Raw genomic sequence first — 26,554 nt, 5'->3', positions numbered from 1 at the left:
TTTGAGTTTGATGTGTCCCGTCCTCTCTGCTCACACAGCTCCATGTAACCATCAGCAAGACGGCAGTTAAGGTGGTGTTGGATTGTTCTGTTGTCGGAGAGAAAAGCGTCGGTGCAGCCGGAAACATCACCACAGACGGCCTGGAGGTCCTGGGCCGGATGGTCCGGTCTAGAGGCAGACGGGATAATTCCGCTCCGGTCAGTAGGAACCCTTGTCTGTGTTGTTATTAAGCTCAGTAAATATTTACAGTACATGAGTGCATACTTATGGTTCACACAGGTTAAGATGTTCAAGGATACAAGAATATTCGGGCAAACACAAGGACATAGTTGTTGCTGTCGAGTCATATACAGTGTGATGCTTATTCAGTGAATTAGATGCTAGTTTGTAATGTTTATTTTACTTAAGCAGGTTTTGCTGTGTGCTGTAAATAAGAAATAATGAATGTAATTCTGGTTTAATCAAGTGATAATCATCTTGCTGTTGTAATTGTCCTCTGTGCAGTGATTACAATGATTAATCAGTGTGTTTGAAGCGTCCTGTAGAAACCATAAATGACCAAAAAACACTTCAGCGTCTCAGGATTCCATGCTATTTATTGCAAATGGGACTGTACAAAGGGCTTTCCCTTCACTCCACACATTAAATTACACAGCTCTTCTGAAGAGTTTAGCTCGACAGGACAGGGAGGGGGAGATGGTGAGATACTGAGGACTGCTGGCAATACTGAGCGCTGCTATTAGTAAATGTATACTTACAGCTGCACCAGAGGAAATAAATGTCTGGAAAAGCGAAGATGTTTTTCTCAAGGAAATTAAATTTTCTCTTCTTCACACCAGAGCATACTTCACTGGCCATGAAAAAGGATGGTCGTTGATTCAAAAATATGATGTCTTGTCGAGTTTGGAAAGTGTTTGCAGAATCTTGTTTGTGTTTTAGGATTACCGATCTCAAGTCTCCCATGTTGAAGTAAAAACCAGTCCAGTTGGGTTCGCGGTGGTGCAGAACTGAAAGTGTTCTTGTTGGTTTGTTGTCAGTACAAATCAAAGTGTTTAAAGATGATTAGTAGATGATGCACTCGAGAGTTTATAAACAGACGTTTTTTGACAGTTTTGCACTTGTTAGCCGTCAGTCGCCATTAGCTTCTGCCCAGCTATACGTAGCTGGTTCTTTTGGCATTCGGGACTCTCACAGAAGTGACGCAGGAGGAGAAAAAGCATCTCTGTAAACTCATGACACCTATTAGCGAGTAGTTGAAAGGCAAAATATATTTTTTATGGTGAAATATCACTTGAAGCCCATTCTTAATGAGAGTTTTGCTTGAAATTCCTGTGAGTTTCTTTTAAAAATTGTACATTTAATGAAAAATATTGTGTTAATAGTGCATTTTTCTCAGGGTTTCAGTCAACCAGTATTTCTGTGAATCTGGGTTAAAACTTCCATCCGTATCTTTTTGGTCTCAACATTAGTTCCAGTTTGACTGAAACTTTTCAGCCTTTTCAAGTCTAAGACTCCCTGTGGTGCTGTAGCAGAAGGACTTTAATTACTAGGATAAGATCATTTCACACAGGCTGTAGGGTAGACTCGCTCCTTTTATGGAATAAACATTAAATTTGCATTTACTGCCTTGCATTCCCTAGTTAAATTTTACTAGACAGTATATGGTATTTTAGATTTGATGTGACAAAGATGATTGGACTAAGGACTGATTTTCACTTGAACTGAATTGAACTCAACCAGGGGGGCTGATATCAGAAAAAGATATGAATAAGACTGATGAAGCAAATTGAGATACAGTATTTCCTCAGATTAGCTTCCTCCCAATCAAATGAAATTGCTGTGGTTTGGTTGTTCTAGCAGTTACTGCCCTGTTTTGCACTCGCTGACCGTATTTCATCCAAGTCCGCAATCACGTTTGCTCCTGTGTTGAACTTCCTGAATGGAACAGTTGCACAGGCACTCGGATTAATTTGTGCCTGTGATAAATGCGTTACACTGGATATAGATTTTGTTGAAAGTGGTGGTGATGGGAGACATCTGGTTTTCTGGATGGTTTCCCTATTAACCAAATAAACAGTGTATGCCAGCAGGCCCCTCCCTCAGTCAGGATAGTAAACTATATAAATTAATCTGACACACACCCATGACCTCATTTATAGCCTGTGAATATTTTAAGACAAGTGGAGACTGTTATCGACAAAACACCACAAAACCGCATCATTCCTGTACAAAACACCACATTTAATGTTCTGCTTCTGATGTTTTACTTTTAATAAGAATTTGAAATTGAGCTGATTTATACCACTCTATTAATGATTGAACTGATTGTGTTTGTGTGTGTGTGTGTGTTTACAGTTCCAGCTCCAGATGTTTGATATCATCTGCAGCACATCCTGGGCCAGCAGAGATAAGTGCTGTGAACTGCCAGCATTGGTATGAACCCCATCGCCTCCTCTCCTCTCTGAATGTGCACTGGTTTGGTGAATATTACAGCCTCAGATAATTAGAGTGATAATTGTCACTCATGATGAAATTGAGCAGCAAAGATGTCAGAGTGACTACACTATGAATGGCTATTAACACTGAGCAAGAAACGCCAGTGTTTATTGCACCTGTGGTCAGGTGGCTAATTTCATTTATCTGGTAGAATTGCACCTAATGAGCACCTGGAGAATCAACGGCGTCGTCTTTCCAGCATGTACACGAGTCCATCCTGATTACAAGAGCACCGCTTATCACTCAGCAGACTCGCACACAGCAGACACACAGAGTTATCTAGGCACGTGTACAATTTATACTGCAGTACGGTCAGAATTTTGTCAAGCTTTGCTCATCTTTGCGGTCCATTTTTGACATGCTAATTTTTCGTCCAAGAATATTAGAATCTCCTACAAGGCTGTTTTGGTCAGTCGTCAAGGGGACCAAACAAACACCGATTTTATTGCACCGTCGCTTCAATACCTCGCATCGCTTTTGAGCCGGGTTCAAAGACGTGAGACATGCTTGCCAATGAACATCTTTCATAATCATCATCTTGTTAGCTGGGAAGATCCAGGTGTGTTCAGGGGAAGAGACTACTGATGAGTGAATTGCATGTATTTGTATTTTCAGCGAGTTGAGGAGCAGTGTCCCTCGCTGCCTCATGCCTGTACTTGTTCCCAGGACAGCAAGGGACCACCAGGACCATCCGGACCTCCTGTAAGAACTTCCTGTTTTTCATTCAGGCATTTAAAAAGTCATTCTGACTCTTGAGTTCAATTCAGTTTCAAGTCTTGCACTGCCTTTTATCTGTCTGAAAACCTTCAAATGTCTCCCTCTTTCTCTCTGCAATTCTTTCTCCCTACGTCTTTATATAGAATCATTTATTTATACCTCAATGCATTTGATGACAGGCGTAAATTCATATTTTCACTCCTTGGTTCACATCACTTACTCTGTTATTCACTTTGACTCTCTAGTCTCTCCTCTTAAAGTCAGGATCTATTCCAGAAACAGCGTGAATGGACGCTGCTGGTGAATTTCACACTCTAAGAGTCGATCTGGAATTAGAGTGACAGCAGCGACCGATATCACCGGGATCGCGCTCAGAACCATTTAATGGACAATGGAAATTCTCACAGCTAATCAGAATCCATCCTAATGCTCAGAGCATCATGTTCAACATGGCAGATAAGACTGCGGAGAGACTCATCACTGAGGAGCACTAAAACCCAGTTTGATAAAACAAACAGTGTTTATGAAGCCGCTATCAGGAAGGACATCTGTGCTCAGCTGCTTTATTGTGTCTCGTTCTGCATTGAGGAGAGGGAGATGCAAGTTATTGCTGATGGAATATGTTCAAAGCCCATTTTACTAATCCATCCCCCTGTGTGCAACAAATGCACCTTTGTATTCCTGAGAGCTGCCTCTAGTTTACTGTTTTATTTTCAATATTCACTGTTTACAAAAGCATATCATCGATCAGCTCACGCAAGTATTTATGATTACATTTTTCTTTCTTGTTGTGGACAGCACAATTTATTCACACATTTAAAAGTGAAACAATCCACTATCTAAGAATACAAACAATAATTTCCAACATCACAAAAAGCACTGTGCTCTCAGTACATTTTCAAATAGATTAAAGACCCTCAGGCAATATCTTAGCTGACATCAACCTACATCTCAGTTTCTCATTAGTTGATCTGTTCAGAATCCCTCAGTTGAACACTCTCTACACTGAAGAAGCACTATCTGGGAGAGACCTGGATGAGTTTGTGGCGTAGCTGCATTCCTCTCACGGAGTAGCAAGTAAAACCCGATAGTCTGAGAGATGAGTGCAAGTAAATGAGCTCATTTATGGCCTGAGACTTTTTGTCTATTTTCTCGTTTTCCTTTTCTCTTTATCTCCCTCTCAGTCTTTCCATTCCCTTCTCTCTCTCTCTCCCTCTCTCTCTAGTTTTATTTTCTCGCCAGCTCTCTCTCTGTCTTTGTCTCTGTCTGCACCCGCCAATGCCGAGGCAGAGAGGAGTGTGGATCAACACTGGTATAGTTTGAGAAAGTAATTATATGGCGATTCCATTTATCACCGCCGATTACAATCCGCCCCAATTTTAATCTCTGTCCAACAAGCCAGATCCACTTACTCAACTGTAGAGTTATGTCCACAGGCCACAGGATTTCCTAATTTAGTTTTTCTTGTTTTTTAACATTTCATCCTCATAAGAAACCCGTAGTATAGGAACATTATAGCTCTGCAGTACGAAACGTGCTGTCATGACTTCCCTTTCACCAATGACTGTTGGACTGTTTCTCTCTTTCTCCTCTAGCCAGAGATCAATCATTCATTGTCTTTGTGTTTTCACCTTTTTATGTTTTTTTTACTTTTACCTCTTCTTCCTCTCTGTCTCAGAGGCTCTTCTTCTCTTTTTCTTTTTACAATCCCTTTATGCCTCTCTGTGACTGCATCTGTCTCTCTCCCTGGCATTGAATGGGTTCCCTAAATCACATTTTAACTGCCGAATATGGGCGTAGATGAATGGTTTACAGGAGAAATCATGGCCACCACAGTCTGTAAGGTTTCCAGGAAGGATGAAAAGGCTGTGCCATTCCCATTGTTAACACAATATTGTGGTTGTTAAAACAGTAACTGTAACATATCCCTTGTGAAAAAAAGCTTCTTACAAACAGAGAAACACACAAGACCCACACAGAATTTCACTGGATGTGCACAAAACCTGGATCGATAGGGAACTCTCGTACACTCGCAACACACAGTCACACACACACACACACACACACACACACACACACACACACACACACACACACACAATGAAACACATCCAATCGTATAATTAGAGCTCATGTTAAGTTCTCTTTTGGCTGTTCTTTGATTGCTCATCCTCCTGTTTATTTTCTAGATATATCAATCCAGACACCATAATCCATATTACAGATGCTTTATTGCTCTGCTTATCGTCACCTTCCAAAACACAGTTGTGCTTTTGTTCCCCTCAGTAAGTTGTATTTGTCCTCACTGCCAAGATGTCTGTCTTTTTCTGTCTTTCACAGCAGTGACCCTCTTCTGTTTGGTTAATCTATGAGTGATGTTTGAAAGAATATTGATTGCTCCAACTGAACTGCAATCTGCACCGCCTGATTTAGCACAGACACCGTTCAATACTGAACATCAGTCAGCAATCAATCTGGCATTAAGGAAAACAAAAATCCCGCACGCTATCTCTGTTGGTTAAAATTGAATTGTGCCCATGCTGCTTGAGATCCAAGTATTGTTAAAGAAACTAAATATTTCTTGGGATCAAATTGCTTACTTAAAGGATAATAGCGGTGTTTTTCCCTTTCAGTCAACCATTAAAAGCACATCAAAAATGCAAGCATAATTGCTGCCATTGTTTGTTTTTTTTTCTTCTCCCTGAAATATCTAGAGTTCAGAAACCACACGAGCCGCTGCAAAGAAACTTGGCACGTAGGTCAGAAATCCCAGCCTCTTCTCAGACACAAAATACTACACAGATACTTACCTTTACATTGATCTTTATCATTTTTGAACTAGAAGTAATTTTTTTGTCTCTGTGTAACTTGGGATTTGTTATTACTCCCTCTGCGGTCGTGGCTTATCGCTGCAAAATTTGGCACACAGGATGTATGTTTGAAGCCAAATAATTGTTATTACCTCAGTTTTTCATAGCTTCAATGCAAGTGGCTGGCAAATTGAGTTTATGTGGCTTTGTTGAACTTAGTGTGTTATATTTCAATCATGTTTGAGTGTATTGTCACCAAATTCAGAGCTTCTAAGTTTGACTGCTCAGGACAGTGTGTGTTGTGTTTGTGTGTGTGTGTGTGCGCGTATGTGTGTGTGTGTGTGATTGTATTTGAGGAAATTCCTGAGATATCTGAGAGCAGAAATTGAGATAATGATAGTAACCTTGATTTTTGACCTCTGACCACCAAAATCTTATCTTCCTATCCTTAAATTCCAGTGGACATTAGTGCTAAATTTTTGAAACATTTTCACAAGGCGTGCCTGAGATATTGTGTGGGACGGACAGAAGGATAGATGGACAGAAAAGATGAAAACCACGATGCCTCTGGGCTACGACTGTAACCAGACTACACTGACCATTGTGATGGTGGTGCTAATAAAACCTTATAATTTGAATTGTAATTTTTTAAGCTATAGCTCATTTTGTTAAGGACCCCCCCAGATGACCCTCAAGGTCTTTGGCACTTTGGCAACCCTGTAATAGGATGATGATAGAACCCCCCCCCCCCCACACACACACACACACACACACACAAATAAGGCTCACCCTTCAAGTGTGTCTCATCTCATATCCCTCTTCCTCCCGCGTCCTCACCCTCATAGGAGACCCATTTAAGCAAACACAGGAAGAGGATGTATCTCGTATTGGCCGCTGATTGGCAGATGTGTGTTGTTTGTCCCCAGTTAAACCTCGGGGCTGGAGGGGTCATCCAGGGGTCTACTGCACCACGCTCCTGCTGTTACTTACAGATTTGTTGCAATAAAGAGCTGAGCTCAGAGGGGCAGTTTACAGCACGGATCGGGATTGGCTTCTGTCCATCATATTCATGATCTGCATATAACCAAGATCTGTGAACTTCCACTTTTATTAGATTCTTTTAATTGGCTATAAAGGAGAACAAAGGGACACTGTGGGATTCACATTTTTGCAAGGGCATGTTTCTTCCCCTTTACTCTCTTTTTAGACGCAATTTTCAAACATTGATTACGTGCTTTTTTTTTCTTTTTTCTTTTTTTTACTGTTTGGGTCTATTTTTCAGGGCGGTCCAGGCATAAGGGGAGCCAGAGGAGACAGAGGCGAGCCAGGAATGACGGTACGTCAAATGTGCCTCATTTAAGCGACCCACTACAGCCGCTTCCACACAACAACACACAGCTTAGATAGGTGGTTTTACACTTTGTACATATTAACTGAAACTGGTTTCAAATGTTTTATCATTTTGAGAATACAGTTCAATTTACCAGAGACATATGCATTCGCTAACTGTAATGTCTTAAGAATACAGTACATTTTGCATCTTCCATGTGGTTGGGCTAAATCATGCTGAGGGATAGAGAGGCGGCCTCGGAAGGGAGGCTCAAAAACACCCACTAACATTCAGCATATATGATCAAATCGGTCCACACCCTGGTCTCCAGGGGCAGAGCAGCTCCCACCCTCTGTTTATCCCAGTGCTCAGATGATACAAAGAAAACATAATGCCCCATTTAGAAACAAAGAGACTTTTCAAAAGCCACCCACCTGCACTGCTCTGTCCTCACCGGATGTGAAGCCTTGAGCTGAAGGTCATTTTGCAGCAGTTGTCTGGGTTACGTCATCTTCCGTTTCACCCTGTGAGGACCATCTTTACTATCACATCATGTACAGGAATTTTTTTGGAACGCTGAACAGCCTGACTCTGCTCAAGTTTAGCTAAAACAATCTGATCCAAACTGTAACAAAACACCCAGCTGTGGCGAGCAGTTGGCTACAGACTAATGCCGTTGGATATTTCTCAAAGCCGATGCCCCGCTCCCCATGATGCTAATTTGATATTAGATCTACAGGAGTATTTTTGAAAGTTGTTCTTGTTGAAAGAACAGCAGGGGTTCTGTCACTTCTGCTGAGACACTCAGGAACAGATTACTAATAAGAGGTTGTTTATCTCAACCATATGTTCCACTTTGTTGCGTGACAACGTATCAGACAACGAGGCAGCCCACCCGGTACTTAGAACCTAGCAGATCTATCTAGAAATCCCAAGCAATGAAGCAAAATTCGAGCCCATGAAATCCAACTCACGAAATGCTCCTTTAAATAGACCCACGGGTGTTATGTGGGACGCAGTTTTCTGTCCTGCTGAGAGAGCCAATCACAAACACACACTGAGAAAGAGAGAGTGAGATCATATGAGCTGAGCCCAAAGCTTAAACATCTCAGCTAAATGCTTAATCTTGACTGGAAACATAACCATAACACCTAATTGTAACCCCAACCCTAACACCAAGTCTTGACCCTTCATAAACCATCAGAATACCCGGAGGCCCAGAATTTTAGCCCCACAAAGCACATCAGACCCCACGAGCAGAGTGAGCCTCCAGTGTTCAGACCCCACAAAACATACTGTTTGTATTACTACACGCCTGCCAGATCTCACTTGACTTAGCTCAGCAGTATTTGTACCACTGCAGCCTCAGCCAAATGCGTTAGAATAGCTGGATTATTCTGTTGTATAGGACCGCACTCCATGAACAAGCTCATATTCATACATTTCCCATATTTTGTAAGCATTGATAGATGGGGGTATAAATGTTGTAGTTATTAAAACAGACCAAATGTAATATTCAGATATTCGTCAAGCGTTTCAGCTCCTCAGGTTTGTCAGTGGTATTTATCATTTCCTTAAATGTTGCACAACACATTAAATTCCTGTGTTTGCTTTTGTTCCTGCTCCATTCATTTATATCCGAGCCCCAGTTTCTATTGATCCATTGTATGGATAAGAAAGACATGAAGCCAATAACTATATGATTGAACCCTGAAACAACAAATACAGCTGCAGTGAAGATTGCTTTGGCTACTTGAAAGAATTTCTCCTTCTGCAGGAACTCTGTCTGCAGCTCATGTGTTTGGATCAAATGAGCAGCCGCAACGTCCCGACTTAATTATAGATGAATGGATACATGTCTGCATCTATTTCCTGTAGCAGATCCGACGATTGAAGTTGGCAAATGATGGCAGAAGCCCCAGGAATGTAGAGATGATGGTGACGATGTTAGCAGTTTTGTATAAACGGGCTCAGGTCCGTAAACTCAACAGTTACAGTCATAACACTGTCATTCAAAGGAGGTACAGACCAGTGCTGAAATGGAGGTGTACCATTATTCCCCTTATACACATGTTGCCGAGTGTTACAACAATTGAGTTTCTGCTGTGACTAAAAGACTCTAGATGATCTTCACATATCAGTTCATGTACACAGACAAACCTTTTGCTAAGCTACAATTTTTGGAATATAAAATATATATGTTTTTATATGCATATATATATATGTATATGTGTATATATATATGTATATATATATGTATGTATGTATATATATATATATGTATATAGTCTGCAAAATAATACATTAGTATTGATAATTTAATTAGAGAAAAAACTAACATTCCTACACCCTTTGAAAAAATGAATGCAACTTGTTGCCTTGCCCCAATATGTGGATTCAGCCTGTAAATGAGAGCTGTGAGTCACCAGTAGAGGGCATCAATATACTTTGGCTGCATATAGTCTGCAAGAAAACAAAAAGAAGAAGAGCTAATGAGTCATTGATGCATGGAAAATATTTTTTTTTTAAAAACTCTATTTAAATGTTGGGCCAAAATGGAACAAAATAACCACATATTGTCTTCACATTCTGACACTAAATGACAGTTATCGGCAAAGACCTGTTTCTCTTGTAAGATCCGAGCGTCTGTCTTCATCACCTCACTGCCGACGTAGTTTAACAACCAGTTTAACAGGAATTTAAAGGACCACATTATCCTTTAGATTTGTGTATTTACATTTAAGGACAATTAGTGTCAATAAAACTGTGAAAAACAAAAATATATGAATATGTGGGATTAATCAGTTGACAAAGCTTTCCTCTTAGCATATCAGATCATCTAATGTGAGCAAATAAATTATCCATCACTTTGTTTTTCACAGGGACCTCAAGGGCCTGTTGGAGAGACTGGCCCTGCTGGACCTCCAGGACCCCTTGGTCCTCAGGGACCAAGTGGACTCTCTATTCAGGGACCTCCGGTAAGACAGTAAACATAAAATGAAAACACCAAAATAATACATTTTTTCAAAGTGATTAGGAGAAAAATGGAATGTAGAAAATATGCATTTATATTAATGAATTAATGAAAATGAACCGATAGAATTACTGTGGATGCACATAGAAATAAAAACAGTAAAAAAATTAACATGAAATTAGGTAAGTAAAAAAATGACTATTGCAATGTACACAAATTTGAATACAGACTCAAATCATTTCTATCACCTTTGATCAATTAAACTCACCACATTATTTTAATATTCTTTCCAAATTTAATAGCCTGTTATTCTTGGGTTATTTATTTATTCAATATTTTAAGCTGTTTCAATCCTCCATGCAGTCTGTGCCGTTCCTCTCCCACCTGCCTCAGTTAGGTCACAAAACATCTCTGAATAATAGCAAACATGGCGCTGCGCTGTTGATCACCTGCCAACATAAACTGTCACATGACACTTGTAGGATCTTGTCCAAAGCCCACTGAAGCTGCTCCGGGGCCGTGTGAGGAACCAGAGTACCGTCGAGTAAACTGATGCTGGTTGGTAGCAGGACCTGTGCTCCAGCTGACATGTACTGACATTGTTTACGTTTCAGGGAGCTGCTGGGGAGAAGGGAGACAAAGGAGAGATCGGTCCAGCTGGACAGATGGTAAGACAACAATTCCCCAAACACCTGATGTAAAAGACAGAGAGGTGAAGAGTGACATGACAGAGAACACAGAGGGGCAGTGATTCCTCTCTGTTGCTGTCGTGATTGGGTTATAACAAACCCAGCTGTGTGTTTGTGTGTGTGTGTGACTGTGTATAATTTGTTCTCCTCCGTGTATTTGTGATGAATACAAATGAGTTTTACATAAATTTTCATTAAGTTGGTGTGATCCTGCAGCTTCTCAGATCCTACAAAGCCAAACCTCATCAATCATTATTCAACCTTTGACTGTCTTCTTTCTTTCACGATTGGCTTTCCCAAGAGGTCGCAGTTTTTTTTCCCTCATTTATATTTTTGTCTCATTAAAGTCTTGCTTGATATTGAGCAATTAGTTGTTCAACATCTCTTTGCAGTTATAAAAAAGTCAAATGTGTCTTTATCTTAAATATATTTTTCTGGTCTCAGGTTATCACCCTCAGTTGTTTGGCTGAATAGGAAAATGTTCACTGTTCAAACAAAAACTAAGTCATGCAAATAGCATCGAGGCAGTGGGTTATCGAGATTAATAATTCCTTCATATGTGTTATTTGTATATATCGATATACATTTTAAAGTATTGCACTTGAGTTGATGGAAACTGCAAGATTAAAAAAAAACAATTATGCAGAAATGTTTTTTAGGCTTACTTGAGTTGGGTTTTTAAGAAAAACATTAAGTGCGCTAAACAGGGGTTGGAAACCCATTTTCTCAAAAACAAATCTAACGTTGTAAATATTTAACTCGCATCACTAATGAGCTGTTTCTGCTTTTAATGTCTTCCTGGATCTTCCCAAACCTTGTCTTCATCTCCAGACCTCATGCAGCCTGTCCCATACCAGCTGCTACTTGAGGACAGTTTAAACTTGCTGAGCGGAGGGTGATTGATCTCTCTCCATTTTCCACTAATTGATGGCTGTAGGTTACCAAAACAACCTAACAACATCTTCCACTGCTCTGTTACACGTATTATCATCGTAATTATTCCCATCAAACCATTTGATGGAAATGTACTTTAATTCCGTTTCCATCCACCCATCCATTTTCTTCCGCTTATCCTGTAAAGGGTCGCAGGGGGGGGGGGGGCTGTCCCTATCCCAGTGGCTTTCGGGCGAGAGGCAGGCAAACCCTAACCTGAATGGGTCACCAGTCCGTCACAGGGCCAACACATAGAGACAGACAACCATTCACACTCACAGTCACACCTACAGTCAATTTAGAGTATCAATCAGCCTCGTCCCCTCTTGATGTCTTTGGACTGTGGGAGGAAGCTGGAGTACCAGAGAGAACCCACACAGGATTCCGTTTTTTTTTTTTATTGTTGTTGTTGTTGTTTTTGTGTGGTTTTTTTTTTTTGACATTCCCAAAGTTTGCTTAAAATTCACTTGACAATGAATTGGACAATGCAATAGATTGTGGCTCAGTGGCAGCGCACCATCAGCACAGGCTACCCTGGACTATCCGATGGGGCCCCTCTCTGCTAGTTGTAGAGGTCTGTCCTATAAATACGTAGCCTTTTATCAAGCTTATGCACCAGATAAAGAACACAAAGGACACATTTCTCCTGGCTCTGATGGATTCTTTCAGTGAAAATCCCCTGCGAGGCTTGAAGCGAGAGGAAACAATTTACACATCCAGTGTTTATCTAGGTGCCTTAGCTAGTGTAATCTATCGCTGCGTTGTCTGAGGCCCAGAGCAAATTAAATAAGGACGGTGGATTCTGTAATGACTGAGAGACCAGATTCACATAGCAGTTTGACCTATAATTGTGTTCTGAAGGTCCATATAGATTTTGGGATAGAAGAGATAATGTATTTAATGTGTACGCACGGCAGTTCACTTTAGTAGAAGTCGACTTGAACTTGAAAGTCCTGCGAGTGAATCTCAGCTTTGAGGGAAGTGTTGTTTTCTTTTGCTAAGTAAGAGTTGTGTCATTTAAAGTGGTTTCATGTATTTGTAAGCCCCATGATGGACTGCTAACATGCCTGGAATAAAAGCAGTAATCCTGTAGGGACAAGCAAGTCTTTGAGGACGAGCGTATATTTAGTGTTTGTTGTGACCAGAGGTAGTCGAGCTCTCCGTGTTGAGCTGACTCCGCAAAAGTTGGGTGTTTGAAAGACAGCTCCCACAGACAGCATCAAAAACTGCTGTAATTTATTTTCCACACCACAGAACCTCACTTATCCCAGTCAGCTCTCCCAGTCAGCTCTCCCATTCAGCGATCGCTGATCACATCAAACTGATGCATCGACTTGACCCACAGAACCCTGTACGATGATGGGACGGTCCCTCTCTGATGGGTGCCCTCAACCCCTTCATGTTTGTATGTCGGCTATCTTGTATGATTTTGGATGTGGAGACGAGGCAGTGACGTCTTTTGAGGCCACATAGTCTTAATTTAAAAACAACATTGTTGTCATGACGATAGTAACCAGTGGTGTCGGACGTATTGAGACCATTTACTCCTGTACTAATGTGTTACTTCATCTGTAGAAATCTAGTATAATCGGGAAACCAGGGGGATGACACACAGTGAACATGTTTGTTTTGTGCAACAAGTTGTACAAAATTATAAATTATGACAAAAATATAAAGAACATTTATACAATTTATTCATCGTTGTCCTCCTCCGCTTTATCCGGTGGGTCCGGGTCGCGGGGGCAGCAGCCTCAGCAAGGAAGCCCAGACTGTCCTCTCCCCAGCCACTTCCACCAGCTCTTCCGGGGGAATCCCGAGGCGTTCCCAGGCCAGCCGAGAGATATAATCCCTCCAGCGTGTCCTGGGTCGGCCTCGACAATTTATTCATTACTATATGTAATCATGTATTTATTCGTGTAAGAAAAAGCAACACATTTTCACATTAGTGAAGATGGAGACACCTTAAAAAGTTTTTGCATGAAATATGACTTAGATATGACAAACATGTTATAAAAACTTCAGCAATAATTTTTGGTCAATTATTGCCAAAAGAGAGTGTACCTGAATAAACTAGTGGCTATTTAATTTACAGCAAAAACGTATTTAGTGAAGTCTTTGTGAGTCGCATTTTGTTTGGTATTTTGTGATCTATGGTGTGATTTCAAATGTAACTGAAGCTTTCAGAGTAATCTGAAGTCATTCAAGAAGTAAAAAGAAAAAATAATTTCCTCATGCAATAGAAATAAAGAAAAAGTAAAAGGATAAAGTTGAAGTTCGTTTTACATAATACTTTCGTAAATGTAGCTAGAGACGTTCCAAGTTCACTTAAAGTTTCTTTGCTGATGCTGACAGTTGTGATTGATGTCTGCTCTTTGAGGGGAAACGTTCCTGGCACATTTACTATTCTGTTGCCTGGCTCATGAAATGTCTTTACTTTGTTTTATTTTATTTCGTCAAGTGTTTCCGACCTGTAATGTTCATCACAGATTGAGGGAGACAGTAGTCTGTCCGTCTTCTGAAGAAAAAACAACTCCTGTCTGAATGGGTTCCAGATGCAGCGCTATCTCGGCCCCTCGCTGCCCGCCTCGTCCTATTAATAAAAGCTGGCAGTGCTGCCCTGCACTGCACTATGTTACTGAGAAATAATGTGCTTTGTCAGAGAGAGGAATATGAATGTGTGTGTGTGTGTGTGTGTGTGTGTGCGCGTGTGTGTGTGTGTGTGTGTGTGTGTGTGTGTGTGTGTGTGTGTGTGTGTGTGTGTGTGTGTGTGTGTAGCTTCCAGGGCCCTGATGTAATATACGGGGGACCACAGAGAATATCACAACTCTAAGACATCAATTACCTTTCCCCCTGTCTCTCGTTGCCTTCCTCTCCCTCTCATTCTGCATTTCTCCTTTTCTTCATCTCGCGCTGCTGTAAATACAATGTAACCTTGTCATCACATCCCTTCAACCTTCGTTTCAATTTGACAGTGACAAATGCAGCTGCAATGAACGGCGACGTTTGTCTGAGTGTGTCCATCTTTCTCATCTCTTTGTTTAGAGGTGTGAGTGTGCGTGTTTGTAATCACTTCAGTTTTGAGTGAGTGAGTGTGTGAAGTTATGTGAACATGTTTTTATGTGTCAGTGAAGTTCAGCCCTGCAGGATTGCGTTCGGATTTTGTTCCTCTTACTCTCGTTTGATCTAACGTGTGTGTGCACATGCAGTGTATTATGCGGTGGAACGCTCCCTAAATGTGTGTATATTTTGTACAGTTGGAGTCTCCTCATTCTTTGAGTCTCTGTGTTCAGATTATTCTTTAACATGCCACAGTGTTGAAAAGTCTGCTCGAAAGAATTTTTAAAAAATCCCTGTAAAAGTAAACTTTATGTGTGTAAGCAGGATCGAGGTTGTTTTGACACAAGGACATTGGCGACCAATGTTTTTAGACATTGATTTTTTGATTAAATGCCCGTTGTGACATCGGGTAACTCAAATTCAATGTCAGGACGCCTAAGTAACATCAGACACAGAGCGCTGATCGCAGCAGACATTGAGACTTTGTTTTCATTTGTGGAGTTATCAAACCAATGTTCAGCTTCCTCCAAATGTAGTGATATTAACACTCTCGCTACCTGAAATCTGAATACACTACGTGGTTTCAGTATATAGTTGATATATGTAGTATTTTAATGGTTGATTCAACTAAATTTTGCCAGGTCGTCATCTTTCTGACATTAGATTGACAACTGTTGGATGATAAGTCCTGATGGATGCAGACACATTTGTAATTTCGCAATAAAGAATGTCTGTCTTCTTAATTTTCAGTCAGGTTTCCAGTTGTACGATACAAAAGGTAAACAAGTGATCAACAAGTTTAGCGAACAGGCTTCCTCATTATCATCAGGAAATCAAAAGAAAGACATTCTGAAACAAGAGGGAAACTTGTGCATTCCACCACACAAGGCCAGCGAGTTCCTTCTTGGCCAATGTTACACCTCTCCACCAACTAATGTCAACATTTACTTTGGAGATTTTTTTTTTTTTTAAACCTGCTCAAAAACACACTCGTATATTCCAATGAAGACATGACCCCCCCAATCAGATATCATTTCCATTCTCAGTTCTGTACTCATGCGAGTGCTTACGTCCTTGATCAATGTGCCTCTTTTACACTCAGCGCTCTCCAGTGTGCATATGTGTTAGAAAGCGACAGGACTGATTTTATTGGAGCCGTCTCGGGAGATCAGCCGACTTCTAAACAATAGCGTGTCATTAATCATAAGAGGCCTGTCCTCGACGACCCCCTGCTCCCATTTGTAGAACCTTTAACTGTATTAACTGTCCTGTTTTACGAGCTTCCCACTAATGCTCAAGTGCAGAAATAAATCACCTCAACACTTAATCCATGACGGTATTTTGGAATTGGCTGAGTGAACTGACCTGCAGAGAGGTGGATGAAGGGGAAATGGGGCAGGAGATGGAGCAGCAGGGCGGCCGGCTCATATAGAGGCTCTCCTCTTTCCTCAGGGTTAGAGGTTTGTTCCTTTAATAAATCACATTTTTATGTCCATCGCTTTTCGTGCACATCAGACACTGGAATATTGCCTCTATCGATCTGTGGTTGAATGCATATATGTATTTTATAGATGATGAAATCAGCGCTTTCTGGGATGAAATGCTTGTAGGGATGTCATTATTCTGTCATGAGTATAAGAAGCAAAATCACTAGTCATCAGTTGTTTTTTATAAAAATGTAACTTCAGACAAAAGCGACTTGTCATGACTGACTGTCAAAGAAGTATAACTATTACAGCTTCCTCGAGTTCAGGTGCGTTTCTTTCTCGAAAACAAAAAAATTCAATCTGAAGCAAATGTCATGTGACCTGCTGTAAATGATTTTAACCACCAAGTGTTGTGACAGCTGGTCCAACCTGCTTGTTTGTGTCGTCTTCAGGGTGTTCCAGGAGGACCAGGTTCTCCCGGTCGGGACGGCCCCCCAGGAGCGAGGGTAAGACATGACTTGTGTTTTTGTTATTGACCAGTGGCCTGTTTTAATGCTGTTCATGGCAGATTATTGTGGATCTTTATCTGCATCACCCAGCGATGCAGCACATGAAGAGGCTCAGTATAGAGACGCTGGGTTTTATTGAGTTCCAAGTTAAATGGGGTGTAGAAACACAATCTTGAGAGATTATGTTTACACCTCCATAACAACTTGAAGAGAGTTGTCATTGTGTAAATGAAAAATACACCAAAAATGGATATGATATCACTGTAATAGCATCTTTCTGCTGACACCATCATTACTAACTTCGGGTGCTCTCAGATATGAGACACAACGTGCGAGCATGAGACAAAAGCTGGTTCTATCATCTGGAAACGCACAGAATAATAAAAAGCAGTGTGTAAAACTTAACAATTATTGTACATTAATAACGGTTAGTTACTGCTCAGTTAACATTTGTCAAAGGCTAACTAACATGTTATAGCCTAACAGTAATAATTTGCAGAAGGTGTTAATGTTTACTTCATATGTAACTGCAAAGATGCTAAAACTGAGGGGCAATAAGGGTCACAAAGAGTAATCATGAAACGCTTAATTATACTGAGGTTCGTTATTCAGTACTTATACAGAATTAAGACTTAACTCCCTGATATTAATGTACCCTTATTGCACTTTAAGTGTTCCCAAACAGTATGTATGGATGGGAGTATTGTTTTTAATCCTTTTTTTTCCTAGACACATGCAGCAGCTCAAATAAGAGAAACCCTATAAAAACTCACTAGTAAGTCATTTATGAAACAGATGAACAATTCATGAACAAAACATGGGTATGTCTGTGGAGACGAGTCGCTAGCACTGTGGTTACGTGTTACCACTCGCTACTGATAATGCTACATGAACACCAACTAATTTGGGAGCAGCAGCAAGTTTATTAATAATGTACAAAATGTGCAAGAGGCAATGAAGAATAACTTGACACATTCTTGGGTGGAGAATTGTTTTTATATTAGATTCGGACTAAATGACCCCCCCCCCCCCCCTTTTTCTTTTTTTTTTTTTTAATTTCGCATCGTGAAGTTTGCATAGTAGAGAAAAAACCCATTGACTCATTCAATAGGCCCCTTGGTGCACCACAACACAGATACATATTCAGCATGCGCTCATATTTTCATAAATGTTACTGCCGTGAGTTTGTACCAAGAAGTCACGACTCACATCGATGTGTTTTCAGCATAATTTTTTTTCGATGCCATACGCGCATGAACGTTGTTTTTCATCAGCATTAATTAACACCAACGTTCAGAGAATCCACTTCTCAGGTTTTCTGCATATCCTATCAAACTTCACGTTTACATTTACGATCGACTCATTAGTGACTCATGAATATCATTATACATCCTTTACAACAGAGGAGGAGGAAAAAGCCGAATAGGTCATCTAACAAACTAACATTTATTGATGGGTTGCTCATGAACATCTATTTAAATATTCAGTTTTCATAATATGACACATTTTTCTTTGTCCGTGATTTGTTCATATATAAATGGCGTTATAAATGACATTAATGATTACTATCAAGTGAGTTATGAGAGATTTGAGATTATGTGGAATAAACAGAGATGATGAATTTTTGATATTTGTGCTTTTGCATGTTTTTAGGGAATTTTGACATCTGTTTTTTTGTCCCTTCATAAACCAAAACAAATCCTGAAATTGAACATGGTATGAGCCGCACATTCGCAATAAGTAAGATCCCAGTCACGAGGGCTCAGTCATAGCAGCTGGCCATAGCCGATACTGACACTGGAAACAGATCTCTCAATACTCAACTGGGCTGTAAATACTAAAACAAAAACACCAGCGGAGCGTAACGTGTCAGCATGCAGAAATATACGTAACATGATACCAGAGGAGTGATGTGGCCCGGCTTCTGGCGAGGTGAAAACGCTACACATAATCCATCTGCTGTCTGTGTGCTGGCGGACACACGACCAGATGCTCGTCCCTTCAGTGACACTCGTCAGGCCTGTCATATGGATTCCTGCAGGACCGCCTGGTTTCAGCCTGAGTTCATCTCACTCCACCAGAGGTCATGAACTTCAGGAACACAGGAACCTGCACAATGTTTTTGATAAAGGTGCCAATAACAAGCAGTTTACATTCGTATCAAATAGTGGGAGAGACAAAATATCAATACAGAAGTACATGCAATACTTCTTCATGCAGTACAGTATCAATTCATGAGGACATATGTAGATTTGTCTTGCTCTACACAATCACACAATCCTTGGATTTTGATGCTATTGTTGCCAAAGTGTCCTAATAATAATCCTGAGCGACCCTGTTATTTCCAACCTGAGTATTCTTTACTGTTTTCCACCATCTTGTTGTACTGTAAAGCTTTACTGTGGTAGAATCACCCCAAAACACCAAGGGGTGCTCATCCATGCGTTTATATCCAGCAGATTGGACTATTGTAATGGTCTGCTAACAGGCCTTCCTCAAAAGAGCATTAATCAGCGACAATTGATCCAAAATGCTGCTGCTGGGGTTCTAACTCGTACCAAAAGAACAGAACACGTCACACCAGTTTTGAAGACTTTACACTGGCTTCCAGTGAGCCAGAGAATAGACTTCAAAGCATTACTGTTAGTATACAAATCACTAAAGGGGTTAGCTCCCGATTACCTACGTGACATGTTTAGAACATATAAACCTTGTAGAAAACGTAGATCTGTGAACTCAGGACAACTGGTGCTTAGCAGAGTGACAAATAAACACGGAGAAGCTGCATTTAGTTACTATGCTGCAAATCAGTGGAACAAGCTACCAATGGAGGTAAAACGTTCACCAAGCGAGGATATCTTCAAAACCAGGTTAAAAACTTTCCTCTTCTCATGTGCCTATTCATAGTCTGCACTGACTTTCTCTTTTTTCGTTTCTCTTCATTTCATTTGATTTTACGCTAATGTCTTTCTTTTTCCTTCCTGTATTTTAATCTGTTCATGTAAAGCACATTGGATTGCCCTGTGTATGAAATGCGCTATACAAATAAATTTGCCTTGCCTAGAATTAACATACAACAGACAAGTTATCTATTTGGAAATATTTAGATCACTTGAAGGACTATGTGTGGATGCTAAGGTAGTGCATTGGGCTCCTGCGTTGCTTAAAAACGGGGGGCGCAGGTTCAAGTTTCCTGTGGTTTTTCTGGTGTCCCTATGGACACAAGTTGCCGTGTCTGCGGGTGGGAATTTGAACGAGTCCAAGTGTCCTGGTTGCTGCACCAGAGCCTCCTTTGGTCCACTGGAGCACATGTTGGCCTGTTACACATTTATAAATTATTATGTAAAAAATCAACTGTAGCACAACTGAAAAAACAGTGCAGCTCTGCTGAGATAATATTTTCGTTGGAAGCATCACAGTTTTGAGTCTTGACACCACCCTGATGAAATACTGCGTCACCGTCAGCAACCAAAACATTCACGCTCACAAGCAGCTAAATGCCTAAACATGTGATGATCTCCAGGAGGATGTGACAAGCAGCAACCACCTGAAAGAACACAGGACTGATGCAACTCACAAAATTCATATTTGAATTTTGCTCAAATCTGAACTTCGCTGCTTCTTTAGCCTAAAACCGATCTTGTCAATCAATCATTCTGATGTGTGGAACAAAAGGATCAGGTTTAAAGATTATTACTAATCAGAACCATGTTTATTTTCGTAGAACAGCTGCCACTAACGTCCGTTGTTGAGACATTTTAAATCCATCTTTCACAGCAGAAGAGTGTTTCTTCTAGTCCAAAGGCTCAAGATGTATCTCTTTTCACCACTTCTTTCTGTCAACCACCCTGACTGAAGTTACCACGTTGCTTTCCTGTCCCGCTGTCCCACAGGACAGGATGAGAAGTGGATGGCCACTTTCATCCTCTACATTCTAAATTTCTGATTTTGCCTTCTGGCTCTAGGTTTAGATTTCCCCCGGAGCTGCAGATTTAAGATTTTCTTCATCCTCACAGCTGTTTCTCTCCTGAATCCTGGCAGGTTTAAGAAGTTGTTTTGTTTTTTTTAAATGTCCCATAAGGGTTCAAGACAGTGCTGTTGCAGATGATAACAATGTAGTTTTGATGTAGAGTTCCAGTATTTAGGGGTCTTCCCATTCACCATCAACTCTAGTCCTTCTATGTCTTGTGACTTGTGAATATTTCATATTTTCATCTGGGAACAAAAGGAATCTTTCTGTGGGGGCAACTATAGTTGAGGTGTGCATCATCTAGAGAGCACACAGCTCCGTCTCCAGGGACTAATCTTAAATTGCAGCCTCTTACAACACAGACTTTAGGATAGGATTTCAGTTCAATGAAGTCATCAAAACGATGCAAAAACAATGACATCAAAAAACTTTTAAAATGCTTAAACTGAGTTTGGCTCAAATCCTCTACAGTAAGTCTGACATGATGTAACACTTGCTTTTTCACTACATAAATGTATTTCTGGATAAACTTGAATGATTTAGATGTTATCTCTCTCTCTGTTGACTTCGTAGATGATCATGAGTTTTGAATGTTAGTTTAATCTGTTCACAATCTGAAAGCCCAATGAATTTCTATCAAGCTTCCTGTGTAAATGGTTTTCTCTGACTGATTCTGCTTATGTAAAGCAACCTTTTCATTCCAACCTGTTCACCGGTCGAGTACATCAGTACTTCAAAAAAATGTACGACCTGTTCAGCCGTGCACGGCCCTGCACTGTATCACGCTCACTGAGTACAGTACCTGTTTACTCATGTGAATATCAAGTATAATCAAGTGAAGTAATCAGGGAGCAGCTGTAGTTGCTTTAAATTGTAAAAGACATCCTGCTCTTTGAAGCTACAAGGTGCTGTGTGTGAATGAGGCCACCACTAGGAAAAAAAAAGAGGTTGTAGAATCCCAACAAGCTAATTATAATTTAGTTTCCATACAAGACTGGAAGCATCTCAAATCAATACTTTTATTGCTGCAGAGTGAAGTGCAGAGTCACTCTCTGATGTCTCCTGCAGCGTGCTCAGGCTGAATTCCCTCTAAATGGTATTTTTCAGTAGATGCTGTGAAAGCAGCAGGGCAGAAGACACAATGAATACTGATAAGAGACAATTCACCAGAGGTTATCAATGCAACAGCAATCCCACTATTCATTTGACAGTGATAGGGAGAGAAGAATAAAGCCGATTAAATAGTAATTATGAGCTAATAATATGATACTCCCTCTAAATGTGTGTGATATTCTCCATGGTTCCCAGCCACCAGTTTGTGTCATCTGATTAGAACAAAGCAGAACAGGGAAATCGGATAGTCGAACACTCTGTCCACTGGGTCTATGCAAAACATTTTGAGGTATATGAATGCCAAAACAGCCTGGCTTGGAGTGAAAGGGAGCCAGCTAGTTAGAGTGATTATTAAAACATTATTTTATGCTTCATTTGCTCATATTCCACTGAATTGGATCAAGGAAAGCCATAAATCTTTTATTTAGTCTTTGATGCTTGTGTAACAGCTTTTTTTTTTTTTTAAATCAGAATCATAAAAACACTCGCACCAATATACTGATGACTTGACCAATTATCTTACACCGAAACAGCCATTTCTCATCAACATTATACATCGCCGTCCACGCTCACCTCGTAGCCCCTCGCAAAGGAACACGGATAATGAGTTCAATCTAGTTAATCGAGGTTAGACACACAGAACCTGCACACTGTTTGCGGGTGTTTTGTTATGCATACAAAACTCTGAATGTGATTAGCCTCACTCCAGTTTCTTAGACTATAGGTCAGACAATGAACTGGTTGCTGCTTGACTTCCTAAATTTAACAGCACTGATGCATTTTCATGAGCCTGACTCCTGTGAGAGGAGTCAGGAGACTCAATTTCTCATCCAAAACTCAAAACAGAAAAAGTTTAACAACATCTCCATTATAATATAGCTGATGTAGCAGGTATTGATAGTCTGTTGGGGGTTTTTAAATTAGACACTGGATATATACAATTTCTCTCTAAAATAATCTTGTTGGCTTTTGCTCCAGAGTTTCTATTGTGCCACGGTTGCAGATTTTACTCTGCAGTCAAACATTCGGAGTTGGTATATTAATTTGGAAGGTAAAGATTCCTCTGAGACTGGAACAAAACTTGATACAGTAGCTGCTACGAGGACTACTTGTACAGGTAATGTAACACCACAGGGAAATTTCTCACACTCCAAGTTATCCCGTCCCTCTTGTGTCACCAAATGAAATGAGAGACTGATAAAAACGAATTATCAGTGTTTGATGAAAGGCTGAACTACAGCGTGTGATTTGTTTCATGCCCCTTTCAAGTTTTTCGTTCTATCCTCAGCTGGGTTCAGTCTTTTTATTGCTTTGTATTTGCGGCTCTACCTTTTAGATTATAAGGAGGATGTCCATGTGGAAGAGCACCAGGCTCAATGTGTGACCACAAACTAGAGACATTTGAGCTGAAATGAAAGGATTAGCTGAACTGAACTGTTTTTCCAGGACTGATGACAATTCTAGTTTGCCAACAGTCTGTTAGTAGCACTGAGTTTGTACAACTTGAATAACTAATAAATAGAGAGAGGAATCCATTTGTCACATATCATGTCATTATGTGGCGTATAAACATGCTTCCAAAGATGATCGTTGCTTTTGAACACCTGAACCCATCAATCAGGAGGGAGGCTTCTGTTTCTCCTGTCGAATCCAAACTGATTGGATGTAGTTGTTGGCGGGTTCAGGGTTTTTCCAGTGATTATTCAAAGCAGCAGATAGGAGCTGGTACATTCTGGGTAAATAATGTATGTGTGTGAATTGTATTGGAAAATAAGTGTTGGTTTAGTCTGCAGACATACAGGAAACTGCAGGTTTTGAACAGGATTGTGCAAAACCAACATTTAGCCACATTGATGAAAGCATTTGATATACTGAGGTTTGGGGGGGGGGGGGGGGGCTTTTGTCTGCAGGGTCTGCCAGGTAATAATGGACCACCAGGGCGTCAGGGACCTCCCGGGCCCATCGTAAGTCTATCTCTTTCTCATAGGATCATTTTCTCTGGCAGATTAACCAGATTTAATGAGGTGACAGATACTTGATGCTTCCCATCACCTTCCCTCTCTTTCTTCATCTGCCTGAATTTCCTCCCTCTCTCTCTCTCTCTCTCTCTCTCTCTCTCTCTCTCTCTCTCTCTCTCTCTCTCTCTCTCTCTCTCTCTCTCTCTCTCTCTTTTAGGGAGCTCCGGGAGCACCTGGAGCTCCGGGACCTGGAGGCTCATCGGGGCCTCAAGGGGACCAAGGACTTCCTGTGAGTGATTTCAAATAATTTCTTTTCTTTTAGATAAATGCAAAAATGCAAACTTCTAAGACTAGGTTGTCAAAATATCCCTCCAGTTCCACCCAGGAGAGTTTAACATCATGCATCCAAAATGAAATGCAACAAGGAGAACTCGACACAACCTCCTCTACTCTTTCAGACTTTTCATCTTGTCTCACATCGTATCAGCCTGCATTTACAGGAGCACAACATCAGAGCTTCATCACATCAAATACAGATGTGACAGAATATAAATAGAACTGTGATTTGGTTTACTGATGACAGATTTCATGTTTGATTGCTTGCTTTCCTCCTTTTTGTGTCTTGTGTTCTCATTTCCTTCATGTGTTCAGTTATTTATTTGCACTTAACAGGAAACAGCCTGTTAAGAGAGGGAGTCAGTCTCTGTAAGAAGCTAATAAGGCTGATCTTTTTAGATTGTGTGAAAGATAAGTCTTGTCATCAGCTAAGCCTTCAACTCAGATTCCTAAACAATCAGCTTTTGTTTTAACACAAACAGAGGCAAAGATTAGTACGTGACTCAAGAAAAGTACAGAAAAGGATGCAGAGCAGAGGAGGTCTTCCAAAGGCTGTGTAAAGCTACCAGGAACAGATGATACTGTGACGCTGGTGACAGCTAATCTAGTCCTGGGTCAGCTCTGCAGGCTAGCAGCAAAGTTTGGCTCTGACAACAAGGGCCATAAATCATTTGCCCGGCACTCTTTCACACTCTCAGATGCACGAACACACAGAAAGGCGGTGAGAGATCCCATCTGCCTCAGCTGAGACAGGCGCATCACATGAATGTATGTATGTACCATACACATAAAATATCACCAGATCTGTTTTCTTCAGCTTCACCTCTTAGACTTTTTGAAGAGTTTTTCTTCCTATCACAGGTTTTTCTTCCTCTGTCCATTCATTTTCTATACTGCTTATCCGTTAGGGGTTGCGCATGGGGGGCTGGAGTCTATCCCAGCTGACATTGGGTGAGAGGGGGGGTTCACCCTGGATGGGTCACCAGTCCATCGCAGGGCCATCAGGAGCAATTAGGGGTTCAGTATCTTGCTCAAGGATACTTGGACATGGTCACCGGGGGAAGTGAGGATCGAACCAGCAACCCTTCGGTTGCTAGATGACCACTCTACCTCTGAGCCATGCTGCTTTGGTTTTTCTTCCTGTCACAGTTTTTTTTTTTTTTTTTTTTTAAGTAGCAGCCATTAAAATCCAAGGGGAATTTAATGTTTTGCTATGTCATGTTGCAGATGAAAGTTCAAAGTTTGCAGCAGGCAAAACAACAAAAAGCAGCGACAATTTTTTCCAACTGCAGAGAGAAATTAACTGAAATACACTGGTTTATTGTTTTAAATAAATAAAAGGAGAGAGAGACGTAAAGATGTTCTTATCAGGAGCATCTGGAGTCATGGAATGACCAAACATCCTAACATCCAATCGTTTATTTAAGGAAAGACATGACGCATCTGTAAATGTTACGTTCTGTCTGGAAGATTATTACTCATAAAAGTCCTGGAGAGAACAAATCATGTTTTTGTACAAGTTTTAAAATCTTCTACAGGTGGTTGTTATCTTGCAGAGCCAGATGTGATCCTGTGGTGTCTCAACAACACCACTGTATAGATTTCGAGAGATAAATATGATAAAATGGTGATTATGAAAAGATAAGGCATGAGGTTGGTGTATGCATTTGAAATATGATTGTCACTGTTGTTTTCCTCTTCTAGGTCGAAACGCATCCGTCCTGTCATCAGACGCTAGATATATGTGTTTACTGCTACCCCTGACAGACAAATGGGCTTTGCAATGACTTAACCAGCTGATGTTATGTTAATTTATCTTGCTTGGTTTGGTAGCGAGCAGCCTTACTTTTGCCAGTTACCAAAGAAAAAACATCAACCGTCTTAACTATTTTCAGTGCATCAGCACAACAGGATAGTCCTCATCCTTCTTTACTTTACAGTAACACTTTATTAATTACACATAGTAAATGCTTAGTTAATCTTTAACAGTTCACTAACATGTCAAGTAATCATTTACTCATGGCTTAAATGATTACTTTATGGGTTACAGGAGAGACGGATGGAAAACTGGAAGAGCTTTGATGTGTTCGGGTGAAGTTTTAGTTGAGGGACTTTATAATAAAGCTTAGATCAATTGTTAGCTATGCTGAGGTAATGCTTATTCAGCACTCTTATACAAGTAAGCATTACCCTCATTGTAACCTCATCTGTTGATGAGCATTTACATTGACTGTA

General features: G+C 40.6%; 1 protein-coding gene across 7 annotated transcripts in view; it reads left to right on the top strand.

Annotated features, from left to right (window-relative positions):
- Positions 1–26,554, top strand: part of col14a1a (collagen, type XIV, alpha 1a) — a 150,628-nt gene that overhangs the window by 112,894 nt on the left and 11,180 nt on the right. For all 7 annotated transcript variants that reach the window (XM_086218871.1, XM_086218869.1, XM_086218870.1 and 4 more), the window contains 9 exons: positions 39–197; positions 2,356–2,433; positions 3,112–3,198; positions 7,306–7,359; positions 10,236–10,331; positions 10,942–10,995; positions 16,886–16,939; positions 23,936–23,989; positions 24,201–24,272. In XM_086218871.1, the coding sequence (XP_086074997.1) occupies positions 39–197; positions 2,356–2,433; positions 3,112–3,198; positions 7,306–7,359; positions 10,236–10,331; positions 10,942–10,995; positions 16,886–16,939; positions 23,936–23,989; positions 24,201–24,272 (708 nt within the window). The remainder of the gene's footprint in view (positions 1–38; positions 198–2,355; positions 2,434–3,111; positions 3,199–7,305; positions 7,360–10,235; positions 10,332–10,941; positions 10,996–16,885; positions 16,940–23,935; positions 23,990–24,200; positions 24,273–26,554) is intronic.

This window comes from Aulostomus chinensis, chromosome 11 (genome assembly GCF_037954235.1).
Source record: "Aulostomus chinensis isolate RoL2024-O1b breed Wild chromosome 11, RoL_Achi_v1.0, whole genome shotgun sequence".
Classification (NCBI taxonomy): Eukaryota; Metazoa; Chordata; class Actinopteri; order Syngnathiformes; family Aulostomidae; genus Aulostomus; species Aulostomus chinensis.
Note: the sequence above shows the minus strand (reverse complement) of the source record. Positions and strands in the feature narration are given on the sequence as shown.